Here is a 24945-nt window from a genome sequence, read left to right as displayed (position 1 = left end):
TGGATAGTAGGAGGGAGCTGTGACAATTCCAGAGTATGTCCTCTGTACTGCTTCCGAGTGTGCAGGATGGAAAGAAATGTACAGATTCCAGAAATATCGAAGAAAAATCAGGATTTGATCATTGGATGTGGGGAGGGAAGAAAACTAAGAATCAAGGATGCCTTTTAGTTTTCTGGCTTGGGCAGGTGGAAGGGCCCTGGAACTGTTCTTGGGATGGAGATGCAGAGTCAGAAAGGGAACATGGTGAGTTCAGCATGGGACCCACTGATTCTGAGATTACTTTGAGCCATTGAGCAGGCAGTTGGATAGTCTGGTCTGCAGCTCCCTGAGCGCAGAGCTGGAATTACTGATTTAGTAGGCATCAGCCCATAGGCAAAGGTTGAAACCATGGGAGTAGATGTTCTGTTTACCTTTTAGTTTCTCTTTAACAGGTTATAGACTTTTAAGCTTAACATTGCTCCCTTCCTTCATTTATTTATTAAGCAAACTGTACCAGGCTCCCACTATGTACAAAGCAGCTAAGTTAGGAGCTGGAGATAAGTATGTGAGTAAGCTATAAATGGTGTCTTCAAGTGGCTCATAATCCATCTGGAGAGAAAGTCACGATACTGCTGTGGATGGTGTAAAATAGAAATATGTGCAAAGTGCTGTGGAAAGTAGAGGAGAGACTGGGAGATGGGGGTTGGGGGGGAGCGTCACAGAAGAAGTAACATTTGCCATAGATCCTAAAGAATGAAGAGGACTTGGCCAAGCAGAGAAAGGAGGTAAGAAGGCATACTAGGCCAAGCAAATAGCACGTTCTCCGATGGGCAGGCCTGAAAGAAATCTGCATGTCTGAGAAAGGGCGAGCGGTTCAGGATGGCTCCATGGCAGGGTGCAGGGGTGGGTCCAGCTGCCTGGACAGGAGGATACAAGGGCCGTTTATGTCCATAACCAATAGTTAGGATTTGGTCCTAATGTCGATGGGGAGCCAGTGAAGGGACTAATATGGTCAGGTTTGTGTCCTGTCTCTAGATCTCTTCTTCGATTCCTCAGGTAGGCTTCTAATTTTTAAGATCAGTTATTATCTTAGTGACCAAAATAAAAACCAATTAAATTTCCCCATATTTGGTTTAATTCAGTGCAGACTCTCTGTTCTGAGTGTCTGAATTCCTCAGTTTTAGGTGACTCGAGTTCAGTTGAGAATGTATTGAAAGCAATACATGCTTATCTCATGCTTTTCCTCACCTTTTAGTCAGTAGGTTTCTTCTTTGGAGCGGTTCACATAGCTGCCCTTTGTGATGTTGCACAAATACTTTGTCTAGGTTTGTTGCTCACTTGGCATTTGTTTGGTCCTCATGACCAGGAAAATATGAAAGAACTGTGACAACCACATTCAATTTTTTTTTTCTGGAGTTGACCTTGATTGTATCATGGAGCTGGCTGTCCCTGATACTGTGGAATAACAGGGAAGGCCTTTCACCGTAATTTGCTAGTTCACGTTCCCAGAATAAGGTTGCTTACTGGGCTTACAGAGGCCTGAGGGGAATCTCTGACCAGCTGAGTTGAGGTGACCTATGTCGGCTCTTTCTCCATACAGGCCTGCAGAGATTTCCTTGTGTTAGCGCAGACCCACAGCAAAAAGTGGCAGAAGTCCCTGCAGTATGAAAGGGACCAGCGCATCCGCCTGGAAGAGACCCTGGAGCAGCTAGCAAAGCAGCACAATCACCTGGAGAGAGCCTTCCGCGGAGCCACGGTGCTGCCGGCAAACGCCCCTGGCAGCGCTGGGTCTGGTAAAGGTGAGCTGCTTGCTTGGCTCTTGGATGGCCTGTTCTCATCCAAGCCAGATGCTTTTCTGCAGCTGATAGAGAGAGCTCCAGATTCTCCAGAATCAGCGACTCATGTGAGATGGGATTCGAGCCCTTCATTTCTTCTGACTTCCCCATTGCTTTCTACCATTTGTTACTCTGTTTGTGGTTAATATTTGAAAGCTCCAGCTGTGCCAGGTTTTGGTCAATGCAGCCAAAGGAAACAAATGCGGCTTTCCCCCTTGTAGGTCAGTGCTGCTCTGGCAAAGGAGACGTGAGTGATGAGGATGACGAGAATGAGTTCTTTGATGCTCCTGAGATCATCACCGTGCCTGAAAATTTGGGCCACAAGTAAGTCATTCTTGATTCCCACTCCCCGCAAGATGAGCATATCTGGCCATGGAAAGGTTAGAAATGTTTCAGTGGGAGTGTCATAGTTGTTTACTAAGATATGGACTCTTTTCTCCTTACGTAAGCGGAAGACTGTCAGCGTTTTTACATGAACAAGTTCTCCAGAGATGTTTATTCATACGTACTGTTTTCTAAGTGTCGTCGTTTGATCACTCATCGATAAGTCTGTGCAGTGTCCTTAGCATTCTGCTTTGTAAAGACATGGTGAGGACCAAACTCTAGTTCTGACGTTTATGCTAATTCTCATACGCTTCCCATCTGTGTAGACGTACTGGCAGCAACATCAGCGGAACCAGCAGTGACATCAGCCTTGATGAACAGGTAAGTCTTATTTGGGAATTACCAAGACTGAGGGACTTAGGTGTCATTCCCAAGGATTTGCTTATAAATTACTAAGAGAAACAGAAAATGCTGATTTTTTTTTTTTTTTTTTAATTTTAGCATGGGGGAAGGGAAGCTTATAAATACTGGGTTTTCTGTTCTTTGTGGGTGATTGAATGGCTTTGTTTCTGCGCTTAGTACAAGCATCAGCTGGAAGAGACCAAGAAGGAAAAGAGAACGCGGATACCGTACAAGCCAAACTACAGCCTCAATTTGTGGAGCATCATGAAGAACTGCATCGGAAAAGAACTCTCCAAGATCCCCATGCCGGTGAGGGTCTTGCACGACCAGGCTCCGCCCGGAAGGCCTCTCAGGCCCCGGTCAGAAGGGTGCTGCCGGGACAGCCTCCGCCCACTCCTGTGGCAGTCTGTGGCATGGTCCTTGTTACCCTTACAGTCATAAACGATCCCTTAAAACTAGCTGCTTTAATTTTCGCTAGGGATCTGGTATGTTTCCAAATCACCTAGGATCAGATGCATTTGTTCAGTAACGGTTATTTATGAGCAAATTCCTATGCCAGATGTGCTGAGGACCTGCAAAGATAAATTCAGCATCGTTTCTGTTTTCAAGAAGCATGTAGTTCAAGAGACAGACATGAAAACAGGTAGAAAGGATTCCTTTCTATGATGGGAAGTACTGTGCGTACAAAGGTTTGGGGAGACAAAAGCAGAACCAATTCATTCCAACCAGGAAGCTGTGGACCATCTCCCTGGTGAAGGAGGTGTTTGGACTGACCTCCCTGCCTCCTGTCATGCCCTCCTCCAGTCTGTCCACACTGTTTTAAAAAGGGATCTTTTTAATATTGCAAGTGTAGTCATGTCATTCCTTAGCTTAACATCCTTTACTAGCGCCTTACTGCTTTGAGATCCCTTGGTGGGCTTGATACTTCCTCCCCGAGGACAAGGCTCCACCTGTACACGTGCCGTGTTCTGGTCTTTGGGAGTTACCTTCAGGGACTCACCGGCATCTTTCCCCCCCCCCATCCCACCCCAGGGCATTTGCACACACTGCTCTTTCTGCCCAAACTTTCATCAGCTTCCCACCCACCTATGCCACTTTTCTTTCGCCCTGGCTGATACCCTTTTTTTCAGGATTCGACTATGGTGTCGTCTCTTTCAGCAGACCTTCACCCATGCATCTGGTCAGGGTGAGCCGTCTCTTCCCTGTGTTCCAGCAAGTGCCACTGTGTATTTCTGGGCAGTGGGTTTAACTTACTGGTTCACTCCCCAGGAGTTTAATGACTGCCTAGCTGCCTGGGGTTGTATCAGTGTATCAGGTATAGGTTCAATTTAAAGAATCCAAAATATGTTGGTTTAGACCAGGGGTCAGCAAACTGTGGCCCTGGGGCCAAATCTGGCTGCCATCTGTACAGCCTACAACCTAAGCATAGTTTTTATGTTTTTAAATGGTTGAAAAATATCAAAAGGATAATATTTTGTGATGTGAAAATTATATACAGTTTAGATGTTAGTGTCCATGAAGCTTGTTGGAGCACAGTAAATGCTCATTCATTTACAGATTGTCTGTGGCTGCTTTCATCCTAGAACAGCAGTGTTGAGTAGGTGTGACAGAGGCCATATGGCCCTTGAAGCCTAAATATTTACTATCTAACCTTTCACAGAAAAAGTTGGCCAACAAATATTAGCTTAACTCATTATCACATTCAAGTCCAGAAGTAGGTGGTCCAGGGCTGGTACGATACTCCACACTGTCACGACCGGGCTCCTTTCTGTCCTGTTGTTCTGCTGCCTGTGGCCTCAGTTCCTAGGTGTTAAGTGGCTGCTCCAACTCGGGCCGTCAGGATCGCGTTCCAGTCAGCAGGAAGAGGGAAAGAGGAGAAGGGCATGTCCTGCCTTTTAAGGGTGCTTCCTGGAAATTTCATGAACCATTTTCCCTTCAGTCTCTTTGGCCAGAACTTAGTTATATGGCCTCAGCTAGCTGGAGAGGAGACTAGAAATGAAGACTTCTATTCTTGGTGGCATGACCTAGTTAAAAATTGGGGATTCAACTACTTGTAGAAGAAGGGAAGAATGGAGAGTGGGGGATGGCTACAGGCTCTGCCCATAGCCGGTTGCACGGCATACAGACAGCATTCTCCTAGCCTCTTGGGGCTTATGGACCAGTGAGTGGTTTCTGCCTCTCCATAGACTGTTCTTCATGGGCAGAGACTGGTCTTTATATCCTTGATGCTTAGCCAGTGCCTGGCACATATATATCATTCAGCAAATGTTAAAGTAATTCATTAACTGAGTCTTGGAAAACAAATAGATTTCTATGTAAGTGCATAGGATTTCTGTTAGAAAAATGTTGACCTCCAGACAGGGAAAGGCCGTGAGTAAGCACACTGGAGAAGCATAAAATAAGTGGTTGACTAGGGGCCTGAAAAGAAGCCCCGCTTCTTTGCCTAGTGCCTTGAAGGAAGTGGTGGAGAGACAGGCTGGAAAGGCAAGTCATTGCAGCCTCAGAAATGCAGTTCCTGCTTAGAGATAGGTTCTGAGTCCAGGTGACCTCTCTGTCCTACTTTACCATTAGTTCCTTGTTGACATTGTTACGAGGAACGTGCAGTCCTGTACCTGCTGGCCTGTGGATCTAGTCCTCACCCTTCCCCTGCTCTGTGCTGTGTCACAGGAAAGCTGATCCCTCCAAGCTCTGTTTCTCAGGCTTCCATGTCTGCTGGCTCTGGCTGGGCTCCACCAGTGCGAGGCACCAGAAGGAGTTTGGAGCGGGAGGAAGGGAGAAACCCCAGGGTACTCCCCGCCCCGGCTACATTCTCTTGGGCAATGCTCTGGCAGCGGCTTTGTGGCTCTAGTTTCCACTGGACAGGCCCCCCTGAGGTTTTAGCTTCTGCGCACGCCTCCGGCCTCTGTGCTGCAGCAGTACCACTGCTGCGCTTTGCTCCTCCTGCCTGTCAACAGTTACGGCTTCCTGCTGCTGCTGCTAATCTCTAGGCTGTCATTTTATGCTGCCCAGCTCTCCATCAGCCGTATAACTAATGCCCTGCTTCTTTCCACTGTAAATTCTCAGATTGGTTTGTTTCCCTGTTAGCCCTCTGAGGGATAAAATGACCAGTATAAAAAGCTTGGCACTTTCAGAGAAACTGTGGTTCCTGGAACAGCTGTTGGGGGGCAGGGCTGTGTGTGTGTGTGATAAGCGGTGATGGGCTAAGTAAGGATATACTGATTCTAGGCCCAGGTGGTGCTCATCTGTCCTGTAGCCACTGGCGGAGCACATCACCTGTCCCATTTTCCTCGAAATGTATGGAAATGTTACTGCGTGTTGCCTGCAGTTCTGCCACGGAGAGATTTTGTTGGCATAGTTAATAAGTACCGTCTTTTAAAAAGACACTTGAGGATTTGAGTTCTGTCCATCCATTTCCCCTTGGTGTGCATTTTTCTTATCATAATGCTTTTCTCTGTGCAGACAGCATGGCTTTGGAGTGTGGTACACTGTTTTTAGTTGAAGCAGGGTAGATCCTGCTTCCCCGTTGGGAAATTTTCACAGAGAAATGCTTAGTATATTTCTCAGAAAAAGCAGGCTCTAGTATATGTATTTTTTTTAATGTGTAAATGCATAGAAACAAATATGAAACTATTAACAGTGGTTATCTTTGGGTGATGGTATTTCAAGTAGATGTTTTCCTTTATACTTTGTTTCCAAAGTTTGTTATAGTGGAAATTACAAGATGTTTCATAATTGGGAAGACAGTAAGCATGAAGGTAGTATGTGACTCAGAGATTGGGGGTAGGAGGCTGGATAAAAATGCAGAAAAAGAAAAAGAGGTAGGACTGTAGGAAAGAAAAGTGTTGTTTTATTAACTGAAATTTTGCGTTAGGTCAGCTCCATTCAATACAAAGGACATTTTTTTTCTTCCTTCCTCTCTTCTTTGGACTCAACTCAGGCTAGTGATATTCAGGCTTATTTAGCTGTATTGCTGGTTAAATAAGCTTTATGGACTAGCCTGGGAACCTAACCTCTCTTTATAGTAATTTTTTAAAGTAGTAAAGTCATCATAAATTCCAGTCAACTTAGAAGCTAATTCTTTGGGGGATGAGGGGACAATGTCTGTTTTGTTCACTTCTCTGTACCCGCTGAGTTGTACAGGGTCTGGCACACATGAGGGCTCAATAAATATTTGTGGCATGAATGGACATCTTCTGCCCGACAGAGGTGCACAGACACACACTTGCTTCACCTGTGGCTGAGTGCCCTAAGTTGGCTCTAAAACTTGAAAGGTAGAAGCACTCAGAGCCCTCTCTTAGCCCCCAGCATGAACACTCCAGGTGCAGAAACGCAACTGTCCAGCCTCAGAGAAGAGAGCAGAATCCTGGCCTGATGTAGAACTGACCTGAGACTCGGCGATGGTCTAGTCTGGGAGTGAAGCTAACTGCTGTAATGTTTTGTCCACTAGTCAGGACACGACTGCACTTAGAATCTACTACCCTTTCTCTCCTCCCGCAAAAATGTTAAAATACCTAACTTCTTCTCTGCGTATACTTGTGCTGAAGTCCATTTCCCCTTTTATTCATTCATTCAATACCTATTTGATGACAGTCTCTCATGGGCCAGGCATCAGTGGCTCTTGGATATGCAGTGGTGAGCAGAGGAGACATGGTTCCCATCTCAGAGTGCTTCCAGTTAGTGAAATAAATGAAAATGGAGATTTCCACCACTCATTGACATGAACAGTTGACCAAGGAGAATGGACTGCTTTCAGGCTAGATCTTGGAGTTGCTCTGCTGAGCAAAGGCCTCTTCTTTTCCCAGTGATTTGCTTTTTCATCTTGACGTCTCAGTATGTGTCTCCCTCCAACCGCAAAAAGAAAGAAAGAAATTGTCTCATTTGGATGTGCGGACAAAGTTTTTATATCTGCTCTTTTCCTGACAGGTAAACTTTAATGAGCCCTTATCCATGCTTCAGCGCCTTACTGAAGATCTGGAATACCATGAGCTGTTAGACCGAGCTGCAAAGTGTGAGAACTCTCTAGAACAGCTCTGTTATGTTGCAGCTTTCACCGTGTCCTCCTACTCCACTACTGTCTTCCGTACCAGCAAGCCATTCAACCCACTCCTTGGGGAGACCTTTGAGCTAGACCGATTAGAGGAGAATGGCTACCGATCCCTCTGTGAGCAGGTAAAGGAGCCTCAGGACTGTGACACGTTGCCTTTTTGAAGGAAGGGGTGATTTTTTTTGGTTGCTACCCCTGGGTGTTCACGTTTGCAGAAATTCCAGACCCCGTCATCCCAAACTGCCGCCTTTTCCTTCAGGACTTCAACACTGGAGGCCCTGGTATTCATCTACTGCTATGGGTGTAGACATGTCAAGTGTGAATTTGGGGTGTTTATCGCCAGTGAACAGGCAGTATCTTTTTTTTCTCCTTTCTTCCTTTAACTTGAACCACTGATTTCTTCAAGGTGAGTCATCATCCCCCTGCGGCTGCACACCACGCCGAGTCCAAAAATGGCTGGACATTGCGTCAGGAAATCAAAATCACCAGCAAGTTTCGAGGCAAATACCTCTCCATTATGCCCCTTGGTAAGGCCACCATCTTTGTAAGAATTTGTGCTCCAGGAAGGAAAGCTTTTCTGGCAGGATGGAGGAGGTTACTGGTTCAGTAGTCAGGAACCTGGAGGTCTGATTCAGGCACTGAACCTTATGAGCTAGCTTTGTGCAGGTCATTTAACTTCTCAGCTGCTGGGTGGGTGAGGGGGTGTGAGACCCTTGAAGGACCCATCCGGTCATAAGTTCTTTGTCTTCTTAGCTATATTTAATGCATCTTTAAGTACTGTTTTAGAATACACATTTTAGCATGCATTTTAAAAATTCTGTCTTTTAGTTGGTGTTGTTTACCCCATTACCCTAGCAATCAGATTCTCTCTATAGATCAGAACTCTTGTGACTGCAAGGTTAGGTTTCCTGGGTAGCCCCTCCTCCTCCTCCTCTCCTTTCTCCCCTCTCTCTTCCTCCACCGGAGGGGTTAGGTATCATTTATGTAACAGCTGAACTCCAGGTAAAATGAAACTTTATTTTAAAAGATCTTATTGGATTACAAGTTAATTTTGCACCGAGATCAAAAAGATCAGACCTGGGAGTAGGAATCCAAGCATGCAGTGTTTGTGTGTCTGTACTGTAGGGGAAATGAGATTATTCAGAAAGGGTAGTAGATTCCTGATGCTCTTTTGAACTAGAGCCAGCCACATTTGGCCATGTGTGTACTGAAGAGTGAATGTCGGTCTGCAGAAAAAGAAACACAAAGCAGGTAGAGAGAAAGCAAGTAGCTCCCTAGAGACAGAGCTGATAGTAACTGCCTGAGCTCTCGATGGCTTTCCATTTCCTGGTTCTAGTCTTTCATGTGGCAGAGCTGCAGTGCTGGGTTATTGCAGTACAGTCTTCTGCTTTAATAAATCCCCCTTTCTCTCAGAAACACACAATGTAGCAGGTACAGTGCAAACTAGAAATTAGCCAGAAAAAAATCCAGGGATGTTCGTAACATATTAAAAGACAAGAAACTGAAATGTTAACTCTATTGCTTCGTGGTTAGTATGCAAGAGGCCCTTAGATGAAAAGGAGACTAAGTGATTTTGGTCTTGATCTTTACTGAGAACCTTTGAAAAGCTTCTAATTGCTTAACTGTCTTTGAAGCTGATAGTTTCCAAAGTGTGTTAGGTTAAGAGTAGTAAACACCTGAGATGTTCACACCTAATCTGCAGAACTAGGGTGTCAGTGGTCATATTGCAGTATAACTTTCATCCATGGAGAAGAGTTTCAGAGGCCCCCTGAGGATTGCTAAAGGGATGGGTTATATGTATTTAATTCTAAGGAAGGTTATATACATTTTAAAAATGGCAGTAAACCTATATTACCAGCGATGTGCTGTACATTTTCTCTGTAATTTGACTAATCCAGAATTCTTTGAGGGGTAAATAGCTATAGGAACATGATATAAGCGGTAGATCTAATTTTTTAGAGTTAAAAAAATCTTTGATAGGATTTCATTCCTTTGGTTGTTTAAGGATTCATCAGGATGTATTATCTTCACCCCATCTATTAGATACTGAGTATATCTACCACGTACTAGGTATGGTTCTAAGGTGCTCGGGAAATGTCAGTGAACAAAGCTAAGATCCCAACCTTTGTAGGGAGATTGAACAAGAATTGACATAGTGGGACTTCCCAGGTGGTGCAGTGGTTAAGCATCCGCCTGCTAACGCAGGGGACATGGGTTCGATCCATTTTCCGTGGTGTTCAACTCTCAGAGGGTAAATTGTTAAGCCAAGAGATGTCATTGAAGAAAGACAAATGGACAGGGGTGTTGAGTGAGTAGGCAGATGGATGGTTTTTTGAGGTGGTGGAAGGGAGTCTGAGTCTTCCAGTAAAATAGACTGAAAAGGTTAGAATTCTTGCAATCTGGAAAAAAGAATGCTTCTAGGAAATACAATTGAAGTTTGCAAAATTATGAAGACTGCAGTAGAGGATAAATATGAGTTTGCTCATCCAGTCATTTTGGAATTGAGTGGTAGCTTCAAGTTTAAAGAGATACATTTAAATGGAGGATTATTTTATAGTTTGGAGTTCTCTAACCCAAGAAGAATCACAATTTGATATTATGAATGAAACAGCCACTCAGCCTGTTGATCTCTGTGTCAGTGACACTGCTGGGCTCCATGCACCTTGAATTTGCCCCAGCAGCACTTCAGTCAGAAAGTCCTCCTTAATGTATTTTATCCATTTTTCCAATTTCTACTTTTTGATTAGAGTGATTAATCCATTTATATTTATTATAATTACTGATTAGTTAGGATTTACATCTGCCATTTTGGTATTTTGTTTCTGTACATCTTATGTCCTTTTTGTTCCTCCTCTACTCCTCCGTTAGTTCCTTCTTTTGTGTTAAATAGATATTTTTCTAGTTTACCATTTTAATTCCCTTGTTATTTCTTTTACTATATTTTTTAAAGGTATTTTTGTGGTGGTTATCCTGGGTATTAAAATTAACACCTTCTAATAATCTAGTTCAGATTAATACCAGCTGAATTTCAACAGGATATAAAAACTTTGCACTTATATGGATCTATTACCTTTTCCCTCCTTTGGGCTTTTATTTTCATACAAACTATTTTTCTACATTATAATTCCATCAACATTGTTTTGTAACTGTTGCTTTATGTAGTTGTCTTTTACATCATATAGGAGAAAAAAGTTATAAGCAAAAAATACATTTATGCTGTCTTTTATATAGTCTTAATTGCTGTTACCTTTACTGGTCTCGTAATTTCTTAAGGTAGATTTAAGTTACTGCCTAGTGTCCTTTCATTTCAGCCTGAAGGACTTCCTTTAGCATTTCTTGAAGAGCAGATCTGCTAGCTAGGAATTCTTTCAGTTTTTGTTTTTCTGGGAATGTCTTAGTTCTCCATGTTTATGAAGGATAATTTTGCTGGACATAGAATTCTGGGTTTGATGGTCTTTTGCTTTCAGCATTTTGAGTACGTCATCCGACTGCCTTCTGGCCTTCATGGTTTCTGAGGATCGCTTGTGTATGATGCATCACTTCTGTCTTACTGCTTTCAGGATTCTCTCTTTGTCTTTGTCTTTCTGGTTTGATTATGATCGGTTTCAGTGTGGTGCTCTTTGTGTTGATCCTACTTGGCATTCATTGGACTTCTTGGAAGTGGAGATTAGTGTTTTTCGTTAAATCTGGGGAATTTGGGGGCATTATTTCTTCAAGTGCTCCAACTGCTATCACCACCTCTGGCAGCCGTTGGGTTAAATAATTGCCACGGATTGTTTTGATAATTGCCCCAGGAAAAAGGCTGAGGTGAGCGGGTGCTGAATCAGATCAAATGAAGATAAGCCCAGAGAGTGGGAGTTTACAGGGAGCCACCAGATAGGTCAGACAATGACAGTACTTTGGAGCTGGGCTTTGGGAGCTTCACACTGTTCTGCTCCCTGCAGTGTTTGCTAGACTGCTTGCTGGTGTTCACGGCTACCATGACTGTGAGGCTGCCAGTTTTCAAGGCTACTGCTGAGCTGGGGAGAGAAGGATAGGAATGGGGCAGGTTAAAATGCCACAAAGCTCATTTTGCTTACTGAGATTCAGCCATTTTTCTTGAATAAATGTTTCTTGGAGTATTGTAAGCCTTTGGTTAATTTCCAGAGTTATGAAATTGTTGATTCTGATCACTTTTGTTAGTGTGTTCTTGTTGATCTTACTGGGGAGCTGATACATGGAAGTTCTTACTCTACCATTCTGCAAGTGGCTGTCTTCCCCTTTATACATTTTAAATGGCTCAGTTTTTGGATCTTTGACTTATTGTCAAGTTTTCAACACACAAATAATTGATAAACGAAGGTAGTCATGGGGTGTTCTTTATTTTTCCACTATCCCAGTGAACTGGAAGGGCCACTCTGCAGAACAGCAGGTACATCATCAGGGTGGGATATAGGGTTGTGGTATTGGACTGTACACGTGTTCTGCTCTTATTTTGAACTTCAGCTCTAGCTGTCACTAGCTCTGTGACCTTGGGAAAATTATTTGACCTCTCTAAGCTCAGAGTCTTCATTTGGTAAAATGAGGATGTGGTAGGTTGAATAACGCCCCCCTGCCCCCCAAATATATCCACACTTTACACAGTGAAAGGAACTTTGGACGTGTGGTGAAGGATCTGGAGATGGGGAGATAATCCTGGATTATTCTGTGGGCCTAATGTAATCAACAAGGGTATTTATAAGAGGGAGGCCGGAGGTTCAGAGTCAGTGACAACAGAAGCAAGAGGTTTGAGTGATGCTAGGAAGGGTCCGCAAACCAAAGAATGCAGGTGGCTTGTAGTAGCTGGAAAAAGCGAGAAAATGGATTCTCCCCTTGAGCCTTCAGAAGGAACACACACCTGCTGACACCTTGATTTTAGACTTTTGACTTCTAGAACTTGTAAGAGAATAAGTTGTGTTATTTTTTTTTTAATTTATTTATTATCTGTTTGTTTTGGGCTGCATTTAGGTCCTCATTGCTGCGTGCGGGCTTTCTGTAGTTGTGGCGAGCGGGGGCTACTCTTCGTTGCAGTGCGAGGGCTTCTCATTGCGGTGGCTTCTCTTGCTGTGGAGTACGGGCTCTAGGCACGCGGGGTTCAGTACTTGTGGCACGCAGGCTCAGTAGTTGTGGCTCGCGGGCTCTAGAGCACAGGCTCAGTAGTTGTGGCGCACGGCCTTAGTTGCTCCACGGCGTGTGGGATCTTCCTGGACCAGGGCTCGAACCCGTGTCCCCGGCATTGGCAGGCGGATTCTTAACCACTGCACCACCAGGGAAGTCCCAAGTTGTGTTATTTTAAGCCACAAAGTTTGTCATAGCTGGTTTCAGCAGCAGTAGGATACAAATATAGCCTGCAGCTAAGGTATCAACAAATATTTGAGTGCCCACTATATGCTGGTAACTATTCTAGTTGGGTGCATAATGGTGAACAAAAGCTACTTTGCCCTCATTTAGCTTCCATTCTTAAGTAGACACAAAAGTAAATAAAACAAGTACTTTGATTTCATATAGTGGTGGTTCAGTGAAGAAAACAGAGTAAACGGAGATGGGGTTAATGGTGGAGGAAGGAGTGTTGTGTGTTCCCTTGTAGTGGAGTCAGGAGCTTCTCTGAAAAGGTTACATTTGAGCAGAGACCTGAGAACAAAAAGAAACAAAACCAAAAGATGACTGGCAGAGAGAACCCCAAAGATAAGGGCCCTGGGGATGGAGCAAGCATAGCACGCGTGAGAAACAGCAAGGCAACAGCAGCTGGTTCAGAGTGAGGAGGGGGACACGGTGGATGAGACCAGAGGGTAGGCGGGGGCCTGCTCTTGTAGCGTCTTGTACACCGTGGAAAGGAGTTGAGTTTTATTCTAACTACAGTGGGGAGTAATGGAGAGATTTTATGGTGTGGAAAGTTGATATGGCATGTTTTAAACAGATCATTTTGACTAGAGACTTGAAGGGGGCCAGAGTGGAAGCTGGGAGGCCGAAAAGAGGTTCGGGCAAGAGCTGCTGGTGGCTTAGACTGCAGTGGTGAAGGACAAGCGATTTAGGCCATAATTAGGCAGAGCGAATGTTTCTGAAGATGGCTGTGAAGAGTAAATGAGTGAGGAGAGCCTAGCACAGTGTCTGGTACACAGCAGGTGTTCTCAGCAGAGCTGCCATTGCTGCTGCCAGGGTCGTTGTCACCATTGTTATCCTCATCAGCGTGACTGCTGCTGCAGCCACCGGGGCTACTTTAACCTTTTGTACAAGAAAGACACGCCTCAGCGACGTTTAGTGTTCTTTTCTTTAGTGGTTACAGAGGGAGCTTAGAGGTATACCGTTACTGGAATTAACTGTGTTATTTAATGTATATACCTTCTGAAATTTTTTGATTATTTTGAATCTCCACTCACCTCCGTTGAAGCCACTGATTTTGGTTTGGTATTCATTTGAGATTATAGGAACAGGAGAAGACCTTTCGTACTGAGTGCTATAAAGGGTACAAATCAGGACCAGCCCCATGGAGAGACACATAGCAGAGGGTGTGGGAGGATCCTGGACATGAGTTTCCATGCCCTCTCCCCATGAAATCAGGGCCCAGCACCTTCCTGGCACATTGATGTGTTTAACATCCTAGAAGCTCCACCAGGCTTCCTTGTCCAGAGATTTTATTGGGGTTTCATCGTGTGGGCACAGTTGATCAAACCCTTGGCCACGTGACTGAACTCAATATCCCGGCCTCCTTCCCTCCCTGGAAGGAAGGAAATATCATTCTCAGGAGGTCAGGAGGCCAGGTCTAGCCCATATCAGGTGAGCCGCAGCTGCTGCTCTCTAATGACATGGTTGGTCTTTCTGGCCCACCCTCGTCCTAAGTCATCTTGTTGGCATAAGCTATCTAGGGGCCCACCTGAGGCACCTCCTTGGCATATATCACCAGGGCCCTCATGAGTAACAAAGACACTACTGTCACTTGAGAAATTGCAAGGGTTTAGAGGTTGGACAAAGACCAGACAAGTTCTTTATTATACAGCACATGCTCACACATCTGATGAGTGGTGGAGCCAGTGCCCCTGCTCTATCCACTACTCCCTAATTTTTTTTTTTTTTTTTTTTTTTTTTTTTTTACTATTAAGGCCCGTAGGTAGACAAGTGATTTGCTTAAAGTCACACAGCTAGTTACTCACAATAGGGCTTGTCCCCAGTACTGACTACCAGTGTGTGCTCTTTTCCATAACGCCGCTTTATTTTTTCATGTTGGGGCAGATGTGACCTGTTCCTGTAAATTTTGCAGCTAGTATGGCAGGTGCAGTTAGTGAAAAGATTGGGGTTTTTGCTTTCATTTTTATTTCTACATTTGCAGAATATTACTTCCCAGCTCAGCTGTATCAGCTGTCAGTGTTTGTCCTCATTAGTTATATTTTATTCATAAATTTAAAAATCACGTGAAAAATTCAGTCAGTGCTTCCAACATGTATAAAGGTTATAAGTCCTTTCTGACTTACTGTTTTCTTTTTAAAAGTAAGAAATATTGATAAAGTAAAATCAATCCATCATTGTTTCTAGCCAGCATGGTGCTGTTTTTCTAATATTTGGCTTAATTTGTGTACCACTCTGTGCCTCTAGGTAGCATCCACTGTATCTTCCACGCAACTGGGCACCACTACACTTGGAAAAAAGTTACCACGACAGTGCACAACATTATCGTGGGCAAACTGTGGATCGATCAGGTGAGTAAAGGGACTCAGCATGCTTCTGAAGTTCAGAAGAATACCTCCCTACGTCCATCTTTGTAGTATTTAGGACATGTGAACTGGCCCCAGACTGCTGTTACTGGTTTATCAGTTTTGCCTGAGGAATTTCTCTCAGGCAGTAATCCCACCCCCAAACTCCCCGAGTTTCTATACCACAAACTATTAACCTATAAATGACCAAGTTACAACATTCATTCAGTGACTACTCTACTAGGGCTGTGTTAGGTACTATGAAGAATACAAGAAAATAATAAACATGGCTCCCATCCTTCATCCTTTCATTATTCATCAAACATTCGTTGCCAGGCTGAGTGCTAGGTCTTGGGAGTACAAAGTCATATGAGGCATTGTCCTGCCAAGAGTTATTTTATCATTGGAGATATATGACAGATATGTGTAGGATGAAAAGTATTTGACAAAATAGACTAGTGTAAGAGCTGTACTAAAATACTATCTAGGGGCTTCCCTGGTGGCACAGTGGTTAAGAATCCACCTGCTGATGCAGGGGACACGGGTTCGAGCCCTGGTCCAGGAAGATCCCACATGCTGCGGATTAGCTAACCCCGTGCGCCGTAACTACTGAGCCTGCGCTCTAGAGCCCTCGAGCCACAACTACGGACCCTGTGTGCCACAGTTACTGAAGCCCGCGTGCCTAGAGCCCGTGCTCTGCAACAAGAGATGCCACTGCAATGAGAAGCCCGCATACCACAACGAAGAGTAGCCCCCGCTCGCCGCAACTAGAGAAAGCCCACACTTAGCGACGAAGACCCAACGCAGCCATAAATAAACAAACAAACAAACTGTCTAATTCATTGTCAATTTGCTCTTAAGACAGTGGTTGCAGTAAACTCAGAAAAGAGAGGGAATACTGTCTGAGCAGTCAGGAAAGGCTTCACGGTAGATGTGGGAATGAAGCTGAGTCTTAAATAGCTTTTTGGGATTTACAAGATAGAAAGGAGGAGAAAATGCAATGAATAAAGTGTAGAAAGGCCCACCATATGTCGGCCTGAAACCGTGAGTAGAATACTTTAAGCACAGAGTTCATGAAGGGTACGAGTGGAGGACTGGTTTGGGAAGGTAAGTTATTGTGTGAGTATCAATGTGTGTGCTGAAGGTCGAATTATGCCACTGAACATGTGACACACAGTTTTTTTAAAAAAGATCATTTGGCCTTGATTCCAACCTGGAATACCAGGATTGCAAAGGGATTCCACAGCATCTCAAGGTTGGCTAAGACCTGAATCTTAAGCACGGGAAAGCTAGAATGTAAGATTGAAAGGAATTCTGAGGCATGGGGCTTAGCATATATTCAAGTCATCCAGTCTTAATAAAACCAATCCATGATTCTTTTCTTTTTATAGTCTGGTGAAATTGATATTGTGAATCACAAGACAGGAGACAAGTGCAATCTTAAATTTGTTCCTTACAGCTACTTCTCTCGGGATGTAGCAAGAAAGGTAAGAGAAGTTGAAATTAAATTGTTTTTCACTTAGTGTGTATCCCATAGAAAATCTGCTCATTTGGAGCTGGTGTAGATGGATGGATTGTGTGTGTTCAAAAGAAAGGAGAGGTAAAGGAGAAAGCAAAAGACAACAAGTTAGAGAGTAAAAGTCAAGAGCAATAAGGGATTGGCCTTTCCTGGCGGTCCAGTCGTTGGGGTGCTTTCACTGCCGTGGGCCCGGGTTCGATCCCTGGTCGGGGAACTAAGATTCTGCAAGCTGCGCAGGCGTGGCCAGAAAAAGAAAGAGCAATGAGATTTGAAAATGGGAAACACTGAGGAAGGACGAAGGAAAGGGTTACCGGAAGAAGGCATGGGTACTTTGACCCCTGTGAAGTCTGAGTGAGAGTTCTGGTACCACCGCAGTGGAATTGTGCCGTGAGTTTTGATGGGAGAGTGAAGAAATCTGTTTGTGGCTCTCTCTGATTTCTGGGGAGAAGAATATAACATAATTCTGAGTACAGTCAGATCCTTTTCCTACGTATATCATTACAACAAAAATCTATACAACAAAATGGTAATGAAACCTCCAACTCATGACTCAGTTATTTTAAGCAGCTCAAGAAAACATAACAAAATAATTTGAATGGCTCCATGGAGTTTGTCATAACAGGATTTAACCAGTATTTACCCTGGGACTTTGGTTTCCAGAGTAGTCAGGTAAGCTAACACAGCGAATGCCGTACTCCAGAGCCCTGCTTTCCCTCCTTGTAGGTGACAGGGGAAGTGACAGATCCATCAGGAAAAGTTCACTTTGCCCTTCTGGGCACGTGGGATGAGAAAATGGAGTGTTTCAAAGTACAGCCAGTCATCGGGGAAAATGGGGGTGACGCTCGGCAGCGAGGCCACGAAGCAGAGGAAAGCAGGGTCATGCTGTGGAAGCGGAATCCTTTACCGTGAGTATCAGTGTGGGTCCCGCCCGGGTCCTGCTGTGACCTCAGCCTTGGAGCAGTGTTGTGGCATGTCTGCCTTCCTTCCCACTTAATTCTGTGAGGGACTGAGCGTGGGAAATCGGAACCTGGAGAGATGACCGGGAAGGTTGTCCCTGTGTGGTTGGGTTGTAGCGTGCCTTGTCCCAGGAAAGTTCAGACTACTCAAACCGGGCTTCCCTGGTGGCGCAGTGGTTGAGAATCCGCCTGCCAGTGCAGGGGACACGGGTTCGAGCCCTGGTCTGGGAAGATCCCACATGCCGCGGAGCAACTAGGCCCGTGAGCCACAACTACTGAGCCTGCGCGTCTGGAGCCTGTGCTCCGCAACAAGAGAGGCCGCAATAGTGAGAGGCCCGCGCACCGCGATGAAGAGCGGCCCCCGCTTGCCGCAACTAGAGAAAGCCCTCGCACAGAAACGAAGACCCAACACAGCCAAAAATAAATCTAAAAAAACAAAAAACTACTCAAACCACGTCTGCCAAAAGTATTTGGTGTTTCCTAAAGGTCCCTTGGATTGTGATTCAGAAGGATGTTTTTCTATAATTTAGAGTAAAACTATTCAGAAGTGGCTAGAGGAGAAAGATGCCTACCACCTGTGGCCCAAAGGCCTAGCAGCAGTGTAAATAAAGGTCCCTGAGATAATGTGCAGGACTTTGGAAATAAATTAAGATGGAGGCCATTTGTCTCCTCTCATTATTTAATATGTTCAGTCCTCAGCAATAGCCAAGATCATCCCAGAAAGAGGTTAAAAAGAAAGCAAAGGAAACAGGAAGAAAGAAGTTTTATTTAGTAGAATGTTTCATCCTTCCTAATTTCACCTGAGCATAGCACAAGCCCAGAAAACTATCCAACTTGAGTGATCCTGGGGAGGCGATGGGGAATGGTCCAGTCGGGTCTCTTAATTAGGTGAACCTGATGTGGTCCTAGAGTCTTTCCATCTGTAGAGCAGCCTGGGTGATGTAGCCCTTGGAGTGAACTTAGTTGGTGCTCTGTAACTAACAAGGGTCTCAGCTCTGGCATTACCCTTCCTCTTTCTCACCCTTTACTTTTAGGAAGAATGCAGAAAACATGTACTACTTCTCAGAGCTGGCTCTAACTCTCAACGCCTGGGAAGCTGGCACGGCCCCCACAGACAGCCGATTACGGCCTGACCAGAGACTGATGGAGAATGGGCGCTGGGATGAAGCAAATGCTGAGAAGCAGCGCCTGGAGGAAAAACAGAGACTTTCCAGAAAGAAGAGAGAAGCCGAAGCTATGAAAGCCACGGAGGATGGTAGTGGACGCCTTCTACTCTGTTTCCCAATCCCGATGCGTGGCAAATGCCCATGTGTTTTCGGCTCTAATTCTGTTTTTCTTTACCCTCTTTCCCTTTTAGGCACGCCCTACGATCCCTACAAGGCACTGTGGTTTGAGCGGAAGAAGGACCCCGTTACCAAGGAGTTAACCCATATTTATAGGGGAGGATACTGGGAGTGTAAAGAGAAACAGGACTGGAGCTCGTGCCCGGACATTTTCTGAACCGGCCGTGACGAAAGGAGGAGGATCCCAAGGAGAAGAGGACAGGATGCGCGGGAAAGCTGGCAGTTGTGACTCTCTTACGGAGAGCTTTCCTCAAGTTTGTCTGTCTTAACCAATCATTTTTTCCGAATCAATCACCAGAAGCAGACACCGTTGGTGGTGATTGGCTGGTTGCCTTAGCTGATTGAAACTGAAATCGACATTCTAGATACTGTGTGTGTGAGGGAGAGACGTCGTGGCCGAGTGTTAGTGTCGCCCCACCTCCGCAGAGTCTCGTGCTCCTGACTCTTCCCTCTCCCTCTGCCCCGGTTTGAGATGCTGTCCCTCACCCGCCCCTGACAGAGCCTGCCCAGCCAAGACCTGCGGAAGAGGATGGTGCGGGGGCGTTCCGGTGCTGTTCAGAGCGAGAGCTGGTTCTAGAGCTTCCCTTTAAAAAGAAACACGTAAGACTTACCAACAGAGGCATTGTGAATGCTCGTGGTGGAGCTCAGGCGTGACGTTATGAAGTGTTCACAAATGGGGTCAGTGTAACGGGGTGTCCGTGCAGAGAACACCGTGGCACTGGAACACCTGCGAGAGGGACTGTTTTGCAAGGCCGGGACGTTCAGAGTTAAATTCTTGGAAGTTTCGATCTTCACTCGCGTAAAACACCCTGCTGCTGTTCTCCATCTTCTTTGACAGCAACCAGGGCCACTTGGGTGGTGGGTAGGAGGGTTGCGTTATCCTCACAAAGGGGTTTTACGGACTTGCTCAGGCGGAGAACTTCTGAGAACGCCAGGCAGGATGGAAGAAGACTGCTGGCCACTTTCGCTTTCCCCGTTCCTCCTCACCCCCATCCTTCATTGCCTTTCCTCTCTTCTCCCTCCGCACAATACTGATGCGGGTTTGCGCCCTGTGGAGCAAAGCATTACCTGTCCCGTTCTGATATACTTCAGAATCTGAGCGAAGGAGTTTATCTGGAATAAGTTTTCACCATCTCTCAAGCCCCAAGGACTGGAGCCACCTCTGGAATAATGCGTTAAGTATCTGTATATTATATATATGTAGAGAAAAATCTAATTTTTCTTTGGTTTGATTTTCCTTCTTCCCATTAAGAATCTTGATTTTTGATATCACTTGTCTCCCTGGGACTCTCTCTTGGACACACTGATGTGGATCGGAGCCCCCTCTGCTTTCCCTCTTTCAGGGGCAGACAGATTCCAAACCTGAGCAGGATCCCACCCAGCGGTTGCTGAGCAGGGACTTTGTCCATGGTTTGTATCATGAGGTGCCCACTGCTGTCTAGACTCTGCTCTTCTAATTACCTGACTCTTGAAAATGAAATCCATAACCTCTTTCCTACCTTTTTTCCTTCTCTTACTAGGAAGAGTATGGGTAGAAAGTCAGGAGGGTAATTTCCAGTTTCAGCCTGCCTCTGTCCAAATCTCAGCACACAGAGCTGATCCCCAAAAGAGCCTTCTTCCTAGGAATCGGAGCTAAAAGCGCTGTCCCGTGGGGTGGGTAAGAGAACTGCTCCTGCTGGGCCCTGGTTTCCTTCATTTTTTTGTTCTGTATTTGTTTAAGTTGTCTTGTTCAGAAATCTAACCCCTGTGCCACCCACCCTTGGTTGAGGATCACAAATCGAGGTGCCTTCCTTGTATGCTTTTTGTTAGTGTTTTTTGTTCCTGTTCCTTAACTGCCGAGCCTCAGCCAGTGTGGGTGCTAGGGGGGAGAATCATTCCAGAGGAAGCCATCCCTGCGGGGAAATTGGATTTATACTGGGTAAATAGTACTCTTATTCCTTCCCCACCATCCCTCCCTTCCTAGCTGTGATGAACTTGAGAGAGGGACAACTCCTGGGGAATTTCCTCCTGCGAACTCGATTCCCAGCATAAGCAAGGGATTATTCCAGGGCTGCTGCTTTCAAGGAGGCCCATAAAAGCGTTGACGTAACTGGGGTGGGGGGGGCGGAGCTTTAGACAGCGGGAACTCCCCAAACAGACGGAACTTCCCTGCTCTGTCTCCTGCCCCCCCCCTTCCCCGTTCTTCCGCCACCATCTGCACTACATTTCCAGCCTGATCCCCAGTGAGGTTCCTGCTAATGGAAGAGGCTTCGAGTCCTTCAGGTGAAATAAAGTCACATGAAAACAAAACAAAACTATATATATTTTCGGTTTTTTTGCCTTATTGTTTTTTTTCCAAGAAAACTACTAAATTAAATAATTTTTAAAAAGTCATATTGTTTGTCTGATTCACTTCTACTTAAGGAGGAGAAGTGGCCCCTCGGTGATTTGTTCTTGGCAGTCTGGGAACTTGATCGTCATGGGAGATGGAAAGAAAAACTGGGCGCGGATTTCCAGATGTTTCGACTATTCAACAACATTCCGGAGGACCTAATGACCACATGAGTAGTTTTAACAGCCCCTGATGCTTCAGTGCCATGTCACTGTCAGGGTCCCACCTTGCCATAGGGGAACGGTTTCTAGTGTCTTTGATACTGGGCCTGTTTCACCTCAAAAAATAAAAGTTTTCTTGAATTTAATTTCTCTTGCCCATTTAGATTTTCAGGATCTTAGCTGTTCCGTGTAAGGATTCAAATTCTATTTTGAAACATAAGCAATTGAGTATTGATTTGGAGAGACCTTGGAGAGAAGTAAAAGACAGTGAAAATGCTCGTTTTTCTCTGCACAGTTCAGGGAGGGGAGAAGGTGGGCAAAGTGAACGAAGGGGCATGGAGTGGCCTCCGATGAGGGTGAGCGCCAATTCCTGCCCGGAGGGGGCGCTGCACCTCACTGATCATCTGCTGCTTCGCCCAGAGTGCTGAGACTGGAGCCCTCAACTTTGCCAGGCTTCCACTTAAACACTTTCAAGAAGTATATGTTACAATTGTCATGTTGAATATGAGGAAAGGCTCAAAAAATAAACTGAATCTACTCAAGGTCACATAGCTGATTGGTTAGTCACAGTACTGGAATTCAAAGCTGGGTTGGTTTAACCCCAGAGTTTGTGACCTTTACAAACTTGTGCTCTGTGAGAAACTGGGTTGGAAGGCGGCTGGTAGTTAAGTCATTTCCTCCTGGATTATACATCGTGCAGAAATGCGTATCTCTGTTTCCAGAAGCTTCTTAATGTGGATAATACCATTTTGGGAGTCCCACGTGAAGGAAGGGGCATTGGAGCATTCTTTTTTTTTTTTTTTTTTGGCCATGCCATGCAGCATGCGGAATCTTAGTGAACCCGCCACGCCCCCTGCATTGGAAGCATGAAGTCTTAACCACTGGACCGCCAGGGATGTCCTGGAAGGAGCATTCTTGAAGTTCAGCCTTCTGGCTCCTTGATTTCTCAAGGCTCTCATGCCCACAAAATCAGCTATGTTGTCAGGGATTGTCTTTTCTAGCCTGGTTCTTGGGAAGGCCACTTAGCCTTGATGTTAAGTATCGGCAACGTTTTTTTTCTGGCAAGCTAAAAACCGTGGTAGTCGACCCTTGACACTTGGTGAGAGCTGCATCCTGCGATCTTGAATACCGTATGGTATGTAATTTCCTCCAATAGGGGCAGTCAGTGTACCTGAAACATTTGAATAATCCCTCCTTCAGTCCTTTAATGGGCTACTGTGACATGATGGGTTGGGATGTGGATCCCGAGGAGTGTAGCTTACTCATGATTCAAAATTACACCTGTCAGGGACCTCTGAACTCCCACAAAAATGTTAAACCTATAAATTTCAAGGGTCTGCTCTACTTCCTGCAAGATAAGTGAAAATCAACCTATAGTATAGTCCTAAAAGGAAGTGTAGAAAAATCTTTAGAATTTATTCACTATAAGGCATATACCTTGTGAAACCCTAAGATTATCAAAATTTAGAGCTTGCTTCTGAAAGTTTATAAAGCTTTTGCCCAGTACTGTGCCCTGCCCTGAGGGACGCATCCCTCAAGCCTTCCCTGGCTTTCCCTTCTGAAGCTCATAAAATTATCTGTGGTTATGTTCTCCTCAGTCTTTCCTCCCTACTGTCTTTTCAAGTAGAGTGCTCCTTTTGGGGTTCACAATGATGCCCCAGGGGAAGGAAGCAAGCTGGTCAGATGAGGCATCTTTAAAGGCAAGAACTAAAGAGCTCAGAATCTTCTGTAAGTAGCCTTGCAGAGGTCACACCTGAGTTTGACCAGGGGATTTAAGAAGTTAGTAAAGAACCAGTTGGCCCTGAGATAGGTATGGCTAGGAATGTCTCCATTCGTTCATTCATTCATTCAACATTGACTTCCAGCTTGTTGTTACATAACATAACATTAGAGATACAAATGGGAAGAAAGAGCTCAGATAAACGGGCAATTACAATCTAGTTTGATAAATGGCATGAAAGCACTGTAGAGGGGCAACAAGCCTATAGGGAGTGGGAGGGAGGGGATAAAGACATGTCAGGGAAGCCTTCTATTCAATACAACTAGGAGAATGTATCTGAGTTGAGAGTTGCAGGTTTAATAGGGGTTAGGGGAAGGGCAACGTATAAGATGCTGCATGGATAAAGATGGAGAGCAAAGTCGAGGAAAGCATCCTGCGTTTGGATGGCTGCATGAATGGCTGGAGTTTAAGGTCAAGGAGAGGGCACTGGTACAGTGATGGAGAGAGGTAAGGCCCGAGTCACGGAAGTCTTTATATACCACATAAAGAAACCTTGGTTTTCGTTTTCAGCAAGGGAGCCAGTGAAAGATTTGTAAGCAGGGTGATGGGTTCCAGTGTGGAAAATGATTGGCAGGTAGTCAGATCAATTAAGAGACTGGAGAAGTTGTGAGAATGAAGAGAAGTGCAGGGATTCCAGTATTGCCTGGAATGAACAGCACTTGAGTATGATCATTGGTGGAGAGCAGAGGGAGGGAGGGAGGGAGGAACTTGTATTTTTCTGGCTCAGGAAACTTAGAAGGAAGGTGGTAGCAAGCTAAACAAGTCTAGAGGGAAAGATGGGTTCATTTTGGGGCATTCTGAGTTGGAGGAGCCTGAGGAGAGGCTGAGGAAGCGATTTAAAACATGGGTCCAAATGTAATGGCTACATTTTTGTGAGAACTGAGGAATGAGATGCTGAGAGGGGCTGCACATTAAAATCACCTGCAAGTTAAAAAATATATAATCCTGAGCCCCATCTGCAGAGATTCTGATTCAATTAGGGTTAGGGCTAGTGCAATTTTATGTGTGTATATATATATATATATATATATATATGTATATATATATATATATATATATATATATATATATATATAAAAGCAAGGGTCACAAAATTATGAAATGGGAGGAGGAGGTGGGATAAATCAGCATATTAGGGGCTATTATTAAACCACAGCTTGCTTCTCAGAGTTTGAGAGGTCTGAGCCAATTCCACATTTTGACAATGTCTATATGTTTCAAATTTTTTAAACGCTAAAATGAGATTACAGAAATTGAGGTATACTTTTGTTAGGTTTAGCAAATCAGTGCTTTTAACATACAATGACTCTATATATACTTCATCAGGAGGTAACATTGAAAATTTACATTTGAAATCTTTACAAATGGCCTTCCTGTCTGTCCTCTTGCATACATTTCTTGAGACCACTTTGACAATATCTGAAAAATTCAAAATGTTCATGTCTTTGGGACTTGCGAAATCTGCCTTCTCACAAGAAAAACAGATACAAAAGGATAGTCATTGCAGTATTGTTTTTAATAATGAAAC

General features: G+C 44.8%; 1 protein-coding gene across 1 annotated transcript in view; it reads left to right on the top strand.

The window, feature by feature from the left end:
* The window catches only part of OSBP (oxysterol binding protein), a 34397-nt gene extending 12696 nt beyond the window's left edge, over positions 1-21701 (top strand). The window contains exons 4-14 of the mRNA XM_068554677.1: positions 1580-1778; positions 2036-2138; positions 2465-2519; positions 2718-2849; positions 7464-7709; positions 7991-8111; positions 15190-15293; positions 16679-16774; positions 17530-17711; positions 18797-19017; positions 19120-21701. Of these exons, the coding sequence (XP_068410778.1) occupies positions 1580-1778; positions 2036-2138; positions 2465-2519; positions 2718-2849; positions 7464-7709; positions 7991-8111; positions 15190-15293; positions 16679-16774; positions 17530-17711; positions 18797-19017; positions 19120-19262 (1602 nt within the window). The 3' untranslated portion in view covers positions 19263-21701. The remainder of the gene's footprint in view (positions 1-1579; positions 1779-2035; positions 2139-2464; positions 2520-2717; positions 2850-7463; positions 7710-7990; positions 8112-15189; positions 15294-16678; positions 16775-17529; positions 17712-18796; positions 19018-19119) is intronic.
* The last annotated feature ends 3244 nt before the right edge of the window (positions 21702-24945 follow it).

This window comes from Eschrichtius robustus, chromosome 11 (genome assembly GCF_028021215.1).
Source record: "Eschrichtius robustus isolate mEscRob2 chromosome 11, mEscRob2.pri, whole genome shotgun sequence".
In the NCBI taxonomy this organism is placed as follows: domain Eukaryota; kingdom Metazoa; phylum Chordata; class Mammalia; order Artiodactyla; family Eschrichtiidae; genus Eschrichtius; species Eschrichtius robustus.
Note: the sequence above shows the minus strand (reverse complement) of the source record. Positions and strands in the feature narration are given on the sequence as shown.